Source organism: Triticum urartu, chromosome 1 (genome assembly GCF_003073215.2).
Source record: "Triticum urartu cultivar G1812 chromosome 1, Tu2.1, whole genome shotgun sequence".
Classification (NCBI taxonomy): domain Eukaryota; kingdom Viridiplantae; phylum Streptophyta; class Magnoliopsida; order Poales; family Poaceae; genus Triticum; species Triticum urartu.
In genome coordinates, this window is record NC_053022.1 from 491,621,202 (window position 1) to 491,634,134 (window position 12,933).

Below are 12,933 nucleotides of genomic sequence, written 5' to 3' on the forward strand. Positions count from 1 at the left end.
GCTGGTTGTCGTGAGCTTGGTAAGCACGAAAGGCCGCATCTGAAAAAACAAGAGAAAGCTCGGAAGGCTCTCTCCTCCTCCCCCCAAACCCCAGCCATGGCCGACGCCGCCGACCCCGCCGCCGACCAAAACCCTAAGGACGCCGGGAGCCGCGTCCCCGAGCCCTGGGCTGGCGCCGATGGAGAATTCGCCGAGGAGGAGTACGAGTACGAGGACGAGGAGGAGCTGGACGAGCCGGCGGCCGCGGCCCTCCAGCGGGAAAAGGTGCAGTCCGTGTTCCGGCGGCTCTCCACGGACCCCGTGGGGATCCGCGTCCACGACGTCATCATCAGGGGCAACGCCAAGACGCGGGACGAGCTCATCGAGGCGGAGGTCGCCGACCTCCTCCGCTCCGCCACCACCGTGCAGGACCTGCTGAGCGCCGCCGCCGACGCCAGCGCGCGGCTCCGCGGGCTCGACGTGTTCGAGGCCGTCAACATCACGCTCGATTCCGGCCCGCCCGAGCTGCCCGGCACCACCAACGTCGTCATCGAGGTCGTCGAGCCCGCCATCCCCCTCAGCGGCAACGCCGGCGTCTACTCCAAGCCCGAGGTGCGCTCCCCACTTGGTTCGATTTGTTGGTGACTCCGCTGGATGATCACATTGTTTGTAGCTAGAGACCTGGAGCAACACTTGTTTGTACCATTGGGCTTGGATTGAGATCTAGATTCATAGTTAACCCATTGTTAGAATAGTTGGTCATCTTTCCTAATGTTTTCTTATGATTAGATTGGTATTATGATTCACTAATCATCATGAGTTCCTGCTAGTTGGACGCCTATCAGTAGTGGAGATTGTATCCCTGCAACTGTAAGCCTGTAATTAAACAGTAGCAAGTAAATTGCTAAGCACGAGCAGCACCTACTGTATTAACTTTACAATCAGTATGTAGCCACCTTAAGTAGACCAGATAGTAACACGAGGCTTCTAGACTTACTGTAATCTCCAAATTAACTTAGGATGCTTCAGTTTTAATCAATACTATCTGTAAGTAAAATTTTCTTGTAAATACATGGTAGACTTTAGGTTTGCATAAGTGAAGCAATGGAACACATAGAGTTCTTTAAGTAAGAAGGAAAATCTGGAACACTTAGATTGTCCTTGGACATCATCTTAGCTGATAATCGATCTCAACTCATTAGAGCTAAACTGTACTATTCGATTGTTGGACAATGAAAACTTGAAGAAGCAAAAGGTATGCAATTTTTTATATCAGCTAGTAAATTATCTATATTATAACATGGAAAATCTCAAGCTTGAGAATAATAATATACTTTAATGTTTGGGTAAATAAATGGACCCCTGATGGACGCACAATAATGTTTACTGACAAAAATTAAGCTCTCTACATCCTACATACTATAGTACTATATTACACATCACTCTTTCTTGGACTGAATTTTGTGGCCCTCCACAACCTAGGTAACAGCAGGAATAGACAATGGAGATATGGTGTAGGTCTTGGGTGCTCGTGAGCTCACCTACTTTTTTATTCTCCAAGCAAAGCCTGAGAGAGAATGTACATGTTCATATTTATATTTGACCTTAAAATCATCCTAATTAGTATACTGAACATGTTTATGAAAAACTGATTTAGTCATTCATGTTATCAGTTACATTTTGTTCCTCCCAGCTGGTAGCTTGTATGTTGATGTTATCCATCAAATTCTTCAATCTATGAATGCGAGTCAATCTTGATCAACTGATATACAGTGAGTATGTTTGGCTGCCCATAAGAAAATTGACCTGGCAACTGATAACTAATTTTATAGTTTAAGACTTAATCCATGACACTATCTGGTCCGAATAGTGTGATACATAAACAAAAAAAAGATATTTATTTGTCTGATTAAGAGGGCAACTTTGTGAGTCAAGCTATGAGTTCCGGTGTTCAACATGCAACTTTCACAACTATAGATTACCGTGTTTGTTTGATCTTCAGCACATTCTACCGATGTTTTCAAGTTTCAACTAGCTCAAAAAATAATACTAATGTTTCAACGTTTTAACAGTTACTTTTTCAGTACGGAACAAAAAGCTGCATTTACTAAGGTTCGGTGTAGGTTTCATTGTGCTCTAATCAAAACATAGTTTGGGTGTATGTGTTTTGTTAAACATAAGTGAATGCATTGTCATGTGTTTTGTTAAAATAACTGTTCTGTTGAGAAGTAGTCTCTCCGTAAAGAAGTATAAGAGCGTTTATAGATCACTAAAGTAGTGATCTAAACACTCTTATATTTCTTTACAAAGGGAAGTACTTTGGTACATTACCTTTACCCTATACTGAATACAAATACTTTAGTATAAATATAACTTTATAGGTCATGATGTTACCAAACCTATATTGCCGGCATCATAAGGGCAGGAAAAAAACACTGTTGTTTTTATTGCATGGCAATCTCCACTACGATTTCATAGGTTATCACATCTGATGCGTGAGTGTGTTGCTTTTGTAGGCAAAAGCATGGTCAGTGGAAGGGGCTGTTAAGTGGAAGAACTTGGCTGGCTATGCAGACATCTGGGATGCTTCAGTTGCATATGGTTTCGACCAAACAACAGAGGTTGGCGTAGGAGTCTCGCTGCCAAGATTTAAATCAATACCAACACCCTTGATGGCTCGGGCTTCATTGTTGTCACAAGATTGGATGAAGTTCTCATCATACAAGGAGCGTATACTTGGTCTTTCATTGGGCTTGCTTTCAACCAGGCACCACGATTTATCTTACAACCTTACATGGCGTACCTTGACTGATCCGTCACGCCTCGCGTCAACGTCCATAAGAAGGCAGTTAGGGCATAACCTTCTATCTGCATTGAAATACACATACAAGATTGATGAAAGGGATTCACATATCAGGCCAACAAAAGGATATGCATTTCTCTCATCCTCTCAAGTTGGTGGTCTTTGGGATAACAAAGGATTGAAATTTTTTCGCCAGGTCTGTTTTCAGCTTATTCTGTCCCCCTTTTCATGATCTCTTTAGCACCAATCTATTTATTATTTCTTTTTCCTTTTTATGGTTCCTCACAATAATGGAGAAGTATACTTGTCACATCCATTCTCATTATTATTATCTTACAATATGGTGCTTTTGACTTTGCTTCAGGAGTTTGATGTTCGTGCTGCCGTGCCTTTTGGATTCTGGAACGTTGCTCTCAATGTTGGTCTAGGAGCGGGTGTTGTTTTACCACTGGCAAGAGGATTTATGAATTCGTCTACACCTGTGACTGATAGATTTAACCTGGGAGGTCACAATTCTCCAGTTTGCAGCCTGGGTGGAATATCATCCTTGCTCGGTTTCAGAACAAGAGGAGTTGGCCCAACAGAACCACGGAGGCTTGTCCCCGGCGAGTCGGAAGATGGTTCTCCTGCTGTTCCAGGGAGGGATTACTTGGGTGGCGATCTTGCTGTTTCCGCCTTTGCTGACCTCTCCTTTGATCTGCCTCTGAAGGTGCTTAGAGACGCTGGAATACATGGTCATGCGTTTCTCACTGCTGGGAATCTTGCGAAACTGTCGGAGGGCCAGTACAAGAACTTCTCGCTTGATGAATTCCGTCGTTCGTTTAGGAGCACTGCTGGGATTGGCATTATTTTGCCAACTAAACTGTTCCGGGTCGAGGTATGTTTCAATTTCCTTTGTACCAGATTACAGATCATGTGTTGTGCCTGCCTCCTGACTAACAAACTTGTTTTACTGCATCTGTTCAGGTGAACTACTGCTACATTCTGAAGCAGTCTCAGCACGACAGCGGGAAGACGGGAATCCAGTTCAGCTTCTCCTCGCCCTAGTAGAGACCTGCCGCCAAGTGTTTTGCCTCGTCGACCCCCTTCTGCTCTTTTCTTTCTCGACGAGTACCTGCTGGACAAGCGCATTTGTGTTTTCAGCCTTGTTTTGGGCACCGAGGAGCCTGGAATATCTCACGTGCTGTTCGGCGTTTTTGCACATCTTCCGGAAGGGTTCAGTTCGCTTCCCTTTTAACACTAGTGATTGTCGTGGACATGCCTGTGTAACTGAAATACCGATGCTGCGATGGTGGATAGAACAATAATTTAGGCGGACGAGAAATATTGGCGCTACTGTGACTCTGTATCACCCACTTATCTTGTGATTTGCGAGCCTATTTGGCAAGCGTTTGTGTGTGCTGCTTGGATCAAATACTGCCCGTTTCAAACGCAGAAAATACATCTAAGGGTACCCTGGCATGGACAGCCCGGCCTGAAAAACCTGGGCGGGGCTGGGCCTGACATTCGGGCCAGGCTTGGGCCTTGTTTTGCAGCCTGGAAGATAGTTTGGGCCAGGCTTGGGCTTCTCTTTTTTTGTATTTTTGGCTGGGCTTTTGGGCTTTGGGTTGAGCTCAGGCTTGAAAACAGTGAGTATTTCGGACTTTGGGCTGGGTCAGGCTTGAGAAATGAAGGTCGGGCTTTTACAAGCTCCGCCCGGCCCGACGTTTACCCTGGTTTAGGTGAACCTGCCGAACTGGGAAACGAGGGCAACGAACTATTTGCTGCTAGAAAACTGCATAATTTGTTGCTCTAGAGCTCTGAAGACTAATTGTTTATAATGGATCATCTCTTAGCCTTATCTTTAATAACTAGCTATTTCTAAAAATATGATGAGACATATTGTGCTAAGAGATTATCTTTTGTCTTAAGAGAGACAAACCTTTTTTATGAGTTCTCTCTTCTTCACCTCATCATTTATTCTACATGGCACTTCTAAGATAGCACCATTGTACATACCCTTATTGAATATAAGGTTAAAAGATGACCCATTATAGACATGTTTTTTATCATCTCTAAATTACATGCATGACTTAAGATAAAACTATCTCATCAATCATTGTACATGCCTTTATAGTTTAGAGCATCTCCACTAGGCCCCCAACAGCCCCCCCCCTCCCCAGGCCTTTTTCATCGCCGGCGCGCGTTTTCCCGCGGTCATGCCCTCAAAAGCTCAAAAAGCGCCGGATTTTGCTGAAAATACGCCCGACGGTCCCAACCCAAACCCAGAAAGCTGGGATGCAGCTGGGGACGCCGGCGCTCTTTTTCGCATGCATCGGCCCACTTGCCAGCCCCTCTCTCTCCCCTCTCTCCTCTCCTTTCTCTCTTTTCTTTCTCCTCTCTCTCCTTTCTCATCGCGGGGCCGGAGCGGAGCATGGCCAGGGCGGGGCTCGCGCGCGCGGCCGGAGTGGGCCGTCTCTGCCCGCGCACTCCACGGCGCCCTCGCCGGGCGTATAGGCAGCAGCTGGGTCAGGGTCGAGCTCCAGCCCCATGGCATGGCCGAGGACGAGGACGACGCGGCGGACATGGCGGCTGCAGGGCCCGCTGCTCGGTGGCGTCGGCGTGTCACCGGACGTGAGCTCCCCGCTGGGCATCGCCGTGGCGCTGCTCGCCCTGGCCGGCGTCCTGCTGCTGCTCCTGGGCCCCGGCGCGAAGAGTCCGGCGCGGCCGCGATGGCCACGGATGACGGGCGGTGCTCGGAGGTGGGCTCTGCGGGCGGGCGGGCACGCAGTGGACGCGGCCTGCTCCCCGCGTGCTGGCCGGGCTGTCCGCCGCGTGCATGCGTGCGTTGCCCGCGGTGTGCTAGCTGCGACCTCGCGGGCGTGTTGGCCGGGCTCCGCAGCCACACAGGCGTGCACAAGCTTGCCCGCTGGCCGCAGCCGTCGCGTGCTGGCCGGGCTAGCCACCGCTGCCGCGTGCTTGCGTGCGTTGGCCGCGGTGCCTGCGTAGTCACGCGCTGGCCGCCGCGTCGTCGGGCTTGCATGCTGGGAGGCTCAACGAGTGGATATTTTCTCAACCCCAGGCAAAAAAAATTGCCGGCAACCCCCCAAGGGGCGAAAAAAGTGTCTCCTGAGGGGCTTAACGGCTGGAGATGCTCTTACTGCTTTAGTAGGCTAGAGTGTCGTGCGTCGGGTTGTAGGTAGACTAGGTAAGCTTTTTCTCTTCTCTTATTTTTATTTTTCTTTTTTGTTTCATTTTTTCCTTTTTATTCTATCTAAATTTAATTTAAAAACGAAATTCAATCCAAATCTTTCCACAGCAGTCCATCTAGTAATACGTAGGGCTTAGCCAAAGTGATCTCTTTTGCCGGACGAAAAATTAGATTTATCCGCTTTGAGCCCAAGATTGGGTTTCCACGTGGGCCCCACGGCTCAGCCAATTCTATACTCCAAGAGGAATTTGACATTGCCTTGACCTTCTAATTCACGTTTAGCATTCCGTTTTTGCGAGTTAGACAGATCCCTGGCCATGACTCGCTGCGTGCACGGTTATTCATCCGTGCGTTGTACGTCAGGGTCGAGACGTACGGTAGCTGGTCAATTGTGCATACACTCATCACCCATACGTGGCGGCCAACACAATCTTGGCCGTCCAGCTGGGGCAGGACGCTGACCGTCGTGCATTCATGCTTCGGCGAGCCCACCGCCCGCCCGCCGCAGACGGTTCGTGCTGCTCGGATCAGGAGGAGGAGAGGAGAGGAGAGCCGCGCGGCGCGTGGGTGAGGGCGGCGGCTCCACCCACCCACCCCCACCCGGACGTGAGAGCGGAGCAGGTGCGCTGTGGTGACATGTGGGCGCAGCAAAGAGATTACAACGTGCGTGCCGGGAATACACGTCCCCACGGATGGAGGCATGGAGCGCGCGCGCAGGCGGTGCCCCTGGATGCGTCGTCGGCGTGCCAGATCGGAGATCTGACTCGGTTTCGTCCGTGCCGCTTCCATCGCTTGCTCTCTCGGTCTGGTGTGCTCCGGAGGCGAGATTCCGCTCGCGTCCTCCCGTGCCAAGGGGGAGGCCAGGCCCGGAGTAGCGGCCAGATCTTTTGCTCCCTCTGTTTTTCCTTTGCTGATGGTGATTGCCAGATATTTTGTTCTGGCCGCGGCCCGGCGGAATTTGTGAAGGCTGCGTGCAGGAATGGTGAAGGCTGCGCGCTGATGGACGTCCCAACCGAAACGCCACTGGGATTGGGATTTGGACCTCGTCAGGGAATGTGATCCACAAAATCATATTCCGTCCATCGTATTCTTCATGCTGGCAGTGCCTTATGGAGGTGTGCAACAATTGTTGGACTACACAGAAAACAGATGCCACTCTCTCGAGCAGTACGTAAGATTCAACGGAGGAACCAAGGATGCACAGCACAGGGCACGCCGCAGGCCGCATTGCCTCTGACGACGCTGCTATTCAACGTGGGCAAATCAGACGGCACTGCAGCCTCAGCAGTGAGTTTGTTGACGCTGCCTGTGCCCGCCCGCGTGCCCTCGCCGGTGCCGTCCACGGCGATCCACTGGCGAGGCAAGATCCGGATTCCAAGCGGGCGCAGCAGAAAAGCCTGCGACGGGGCGGCAGGGCCGGGGACGATCTGCCTGGCCGGCAGGTGGGACGGTTGGTGGCCGTGTCATGTCACCCCGCATGTGAAAGGACAGGAGCAAGATAAGGAAGGATCATGCATGCATACGATCTCACTCAAACGAGGGGTGTGTAACAGTGCAGCTGCAATGCTGCTAGATACGGAGAGCAGCCGGCTGCGACAGCAGACATCTGTAGACTGCACTGCCATAATGTCAACAAGCACGGGGTCATATATTGTGGGGTCTTGACAAGTGATGGAATCAGTTCTACTCCCTCTGTTCATTTTTATACGGCTTTGTAGATGTTTCAGACACCATGCAAAACAGCTCAATTTCACTTGTCTAAAACGACTTATAAAAGTGAACGGAGGGAGTACTAAACTAACCTAGTGGTGGATGTTTTAGGTCACCTGTGGATATGATAACTGTGACTGCTGAACGGGACAGAATGCCCAACTCCATCATGAGGGCACCAGCCCTGAATCACAAGCACAACAATAAGTAGCAAGTCACAGGTAATGTTATCATTCCAGTGCTAGTGTCCACCCTTGCTCCAAAACAGAAATGGCATTGCACAACAGATGAACGACTATGGGAATGCAAATGGTATCAAATGAGAGCATGCCTAAGCCTACTTTCCTGTATAGTTAAAACTGGTCGCTAAATTTGGAGGACAACCAAGACAGGTCGACAGAGCGTAACCAGCTCAAAAAAGGGCAATGAATCACACAAACATCGATCGTAAATCCATTACCACATCCCCCAATATACGATCCTGAACATAGATAGTAGTGTTTGAGTCATGATATGTGATTATCTATCATAAAAGGAAATGCTTTCCTTCTTTATTGCGACTTGACACATCGGAAACGTCAACCAATGTATTTCACGATCCACATCGGAAACATCAACCAAGAACAAAGATGAGATTATCATAAAAGGAAAGGGAATGCTTTTCTTCTTTATTGCGACTTAACATACCTCTTTGCCCAGTAGCAAGAACAACAGCAGGGCAGCTGCAAAAGAGTAGAACGACAACAGAGTTCGTTACTTGGCATTCATCCAGTAAACCGACAACAGAGACCCTTACTTGGCATTCAACCAGTAAAGTGACAACATTGTTCAGTACTTCGCGTTCATTCACTCCAATGGACTAAATATCAGCTCAGTTTTACATTTTCACTTCAGCCATCTACAACCGAGACTCAAGTGACAGTTCATTATTTATGACACTAAAAGTTGATCCCATATAGTACACATCTGCTTTACGATCAAGGAAAATTCATCTGGTGACAATCTCTCAGGTTTCCTTGGTATGCATGTCTAAAGTAATAGCATAAATTAAACATGGGAGGAACTAAACAAACAAACAACTAAACAGCACCCTATTAACCAAGCAGAAGAGGAAGACTTTGATCACACTCAGCATATAGTGCCCAAAGAGATAAAATGGGCTCATTGAGAAGAGCGAACCGTAAAAACTGGAGCAACATTGAAGCCTCTGCAATACTCGGTTCGGCCTTCTTAGCTTTAGTTCAGCCGCCTTCTCTTGTTCCGGTGTGTTTCGCCACCATCCACATCCAACGAACCTAAGGCGTCGCTTCTTCCCCTCCTCCTCAGGGTTCTTGAGGACCCTGCATTGCTAGGTTCTCCTACGCTTTCAGTAAAAGCAGCATCCTCCTGAATCACAGCCATTGTGCTTGAATTAGAAGTTTGATCTGCAGACGGTGCTGCAGCAGCATGAATTCCATCAACTGGCGGCTCATGATTTGGTAAATTTGACGAAGTTGATGCTCGGAGGCTTGGCCTGGATATTCTTCTAAGATCGCTCACTGCAGTTGCCAACCTTTCCGTATTTGCAAGGCCAACAAGGGTAAGGCGTTGCAATAAATCAATTCCTTCCGAGGAAAGTGGACTTGAACTACGCCTAGGAGGATCCGGCGTGCTGCTTCCTGGCATCCCGCCGTCTGGAGTAGATGAAGAAACAAATGCAGGATTTTCTGCTTCCCTTTGCAACCTCCTTGCTCTCATCCTAGTAGTAATTCGGCTTAAACGGCCAGTCTGATGAGCATGATCTATCATCTCCTGGACAGATGATTCTGGAGGCCCTTCAAACCTACTCGCGCTAGTCATAATCTGCTGATCAAGAATGCGTCTCCAAGAAGATAATATCCCATGTGCCTCGCCAAGCCTACGAGAAATTGGGCGCAAATGATGGAACTGTTGTCGAAAACTCTCAAGCCGGTTCCCATGTGGCCTGGCGGGAATGTTAGGACTGGACACGTTGCCATCGTCTGCGACTTTCTTCTCCACATCGGAAGTTGAATTCCCTCTCCCATAGATAGGAGTGATGTTTCCTTCAGTGACCTCACCTTTGCAGACAGGGCATTCCTTGTGGGTGGAATGAATATGCAGCCACTGGTACAAACAAGGCCAGCAGAAGAGATGGCCGCAAGAAGTGACCACCGGCTCGTCGGCCATCTCAAAGCAGATGTTGCACTCAAACATGGCAGTGCTCCTGCCACGGTCCGCCGGCTCATCCTCGGCACCCACCATGGCACCATTGTCAACCACCTTATTCTCCTCGACGGCATCCTGCACGGGCTGCTGTTGCGGCGGTTCCAGTGCAGCCTCGTTGTCCGGGCTAGGGGCCTCGGAGCTGAGAGGAGGAAGGTCTGAGCGGAAGCGCCTGGGACGGAGGCAGCGCAGCTGGCGGCCATTCATGGAGATGGCGCGGCGGTAGCGCTCGGAACGCTCCGGGCGGAAGGTGGAGGAGGCCGTGGAGGAGGAGGGGCGGTCGACCCAGCCGAGCAGCTCGCTGGGCCGCGGCGGTGGTGGGGGTGGCGGGGGCGGGTGCGAGAAGCCGAACTCTTGGGCGAGCTCGGTTATGGGAACCTCCTCGGCCTGGAGGTAGGGCGCGCGCAGCACGGAGGCGGAGATGTGGTATGGTTCGGGCGGCGGGCGCATCAGGTCGGCGCGGGTGGGGGAGTAGGGCGGGTGGAGCGGGTCCGGGTCCCGGTCCCGGTCCCGGTCGGGCGGCGGGGCGTCCGCGGAGGCGGCGGAGGAGGAAGGCGAGGAGGAGAGCATGGAATTGCCGAGGGCGAGGTCGGAGCCGAGATCGGGGCGGCGCGGGCGCGGGGCGCGGGGGAGGCCGAGGTAGAGGTTCAGATCCATCCTTCTGCGGCTCCGGGCGGCATCATCGGCGTCCATCCACGCCTTCCCCGCCTAGCTGCGCCCTCCCGCGCCGTCTCCGCCGTCGCGGTCACCCCGGCGCGGCGCAAACGCAACCACCCACCTCACCACCATCGCGCGTCGCCGCGCGGGGCAAACGCGAAGCACATGTGCGGGCGGGCGGGCGGGAACGGAGGGCGGGGGACGGCGGCCGGCGCGCGGGCTGGCGAGGAAATTGGGCGGAGGTAGGTGGTGGTTGCGGCGGCGGCGGCGGCGGCGGTGAGGGGTGGGGAATTACGGGAGGGGGGGAAGGGATGGGGCTGGGGAGGGGAGGAGAAATGGAGGAACGGGGAGAGGCACGAGGTGCGCGAGGTTTTTGTTGGTGCCGGAAAAACAGAGCGCCACGTCAGCGCGCACCCCCACCGCCAGAAAGGGGGGGAGGCTGTCCCGGCGAGGCGAATCTACCCGCCCGCCCGCGTGCGTGTCTAGCTGCGCTTTGCGGCCGTGTGTGTAAAGATCGTCTCCGTCGTGGGCGAGCGGTGTGTGGCCACCGGGCCGTCGGGCAGGCCGTTTCTTTTACTCTTGGACCTCACTCAATTAGAACTGCTGTACATTTGAGGCCTCGTTATGTCGAAGCTCAATTCACACAGAGATTTTTTTTTGCACGGTGAAAGAAAGTTTTATTCCGTAATGATAGGGTTACAATCTCGAGACAATAAGTCCTCACAACACGGAGGGATCGAGTTCAACCATACCGCAGTACAAGATTCAGTACGGCTACAAAATGCCAATTGATGTATTACCCTATTTTATTCCCTACTAATCTTTAGAGGAACAAACTCTCTAACAACCATATTTTCTCTAATCTCAGCAGCTAAGTGCCCATAAGCCGACCTGGACAAGGTATCGCCGGCAATAATAGCTAAAGCATTAACAGAATCAGATTGTACCATCATCAGAAAATTTGAATGTTGAATGACCAGTGCTATCCCTTGCATAATCGCATGTATTTCCGCTTTCAGGGCATCATTGCAATGAAAAATATATCTACATGCCGCGAAAATCATCGAGCCATCTTCCCTTCGTAAGACCATTCCGGCCGCTGACCGGCCAACCATGCTTGAAAAGGAGCCATCAACAGAAAGTGCCACCCAGCCCGACGGCGATGGTGGCCACAACTTTGGGACCAGGTTCATTTTTTCTTGATAAACCCGACTGTCATCACACATCACCATCTTTCCTTTTATATTTTCCTCCATACTATATTTGCTGACAAGATTTAGAGATTTGTAGTAACTGTCCAAAAATTGCACAGTCACCTCCACTGGGGTCTCCTTTTTACCTTGCGCTATGTCATTGCGAAGCTGCCAAATTCGTCAGATAGTCATGATTACTCGGTCACGGATAAGATCTGGACAATTAGATAGCACTTGCAACAGCCAACCCTTTCCCGTATCCACAAGACTTGAGTCATCTGGCAAGGGCCATATCATACGTAGAGCCTCCCACACATGACGAGCATGCACACATGTGATAAGAGCAACATAGAGATGGGTGGACATAGTTGTGGGAATGGTCACCTCAGTTTCTTTTTTAGTGATCTTTAATGGACAGAAACGTGATGAATTTCAACCAACACGAGGTATCCGTCAGGGGATCCGATTTCACCACACCTTTTTTTGCTGGCAGTATAGGGCCTTTCGTGCCTTTTAAAATCTAGAGTTCGGTGATCCAGTCTTGGCGGAATACAAGTGGCTTCATCGGCTCCACCGGTGAACCATTTGTTATTTGCAGATGACAACCTATTGTTTTTTAAAGCAAATAGTGAGGGGGCTGATACGTCTCCAACGTATCTATAATTTTTTATTGTTCCGTGCTATTACATATTCTGTTTTGAATGTTTAATGGGCTTCATTATACACTTTTATATTTTTTTGGGACTAAAGTATTAACCCAAGGCCCAGTGCAAATTGCTGTTTTTTTTCCTATTTCAGTGTTCCGCAGAAAGGGAATATCAAACGGAATCCAAACGGAATGAAACCTTCAGGAGAGTTATTTTTGGAACAAACGTGATCCGGAGGACTTGGAGTAGACGTCAAGCAATCAACGAGGTGGCCACGAGGCAGGGGGCGCGCCCTCCCCCCTCGTGGGCCCCTCGTGGCACCACCGACCTACTTCTTCCTCCTATATATGTTCATATACCTCGAAAACATTCAGGAGCACCACGAAACCCTATTTCCACCGCCGCAACCTTCTGTACCCATGAGATCCCATCTTGGGGCCTTTTCTGGCGCTCCGCCGGAGGCGCCGGAGGGGGCATCGATCACAGAGGGCTTCTACATCAACACCATAGCCTCTCCGATGATGTGTGAGT

The 12,933-nt window shown here is 50.5% G+C and overlaps 2 protein-coding genes across 2 annotated transcripts; one reads left to right on the forward strand and one right to left on the reverse strand.

The window, feature by feature from the left end:
* LOC125521616 (sorting and assembly machinery component 50 homolog A-like) lies at positions 1-4,117 on the forward strand. The gene is made up of 4 exons (XM_048686678.1): positions 1-591; positions 2,496-2,978; positions 3,147-3,659; positions 3,749-4,117. Exons 1-4 carry the CDS (start codon positions 97-99, stop codon positions 3,827-3,829), a joined length of 1,572 nt encoding a protein of 523 aa, XP_048542635.1. The 5' UTR covers positions 1-96; the 3' UTR covers positions 3,830-4,117.
* Positions 4,118-8,506: 4,389 nt separating this feature from the next.
* On the reverse strand, positions 8,507-10,899 carry LOC125521625. The gene has a single exon (XM_048686690.1). The coding sequence runs from the start codon at positions 10,596-10,598 to the stop codon at positions 8,919-8,921; it is 1,680 nt and encodes a 559-aa protein (XP_048542647.1). The 5' UTR covers positions 10,599-10,899; the 3' UTR covers positions 8,507-8,918.
* Between the last annotated feature and the right edge of the window lie 2,034 nt (positions 10,900-12,933).

What these genes read in the sequence shown, in the direction of transcription:
- LOC125521616 (XM_048686678.1), top strand. Translation starts at nt 97, where the DNA reads ATGGCCGACGCCGCCGACCCCGCCGCCGACCAAAACCCTAAGGACGCC. An exon ending in GCGTCTACTCCAAGCCCGAG is followed by an intron (nt 592 to 2,495) that starts GTGCGCTCCCCA and finishes TTGCTTTTGTAG; the next exon opens with GCAAAAGCATGGTCAGTGGA. An exon ending in GATTGAAATTTTTTCGCCAG is followed by an intron (nt 2,979 to 3,146) that starts GTCTGTTTTCAG and finishes ACTTTGCTTCAG; the next exon opens with GAGTTTGATGTTCGTGCTGC.
- LOC125521625 (XM_048686690.1), bottom strand. Translation starts at nt 10,598, where the DNA reads ATGGACGCCGATGATGCCGCCCGGAGCCGCAGAAGGATGGATCTGAAC.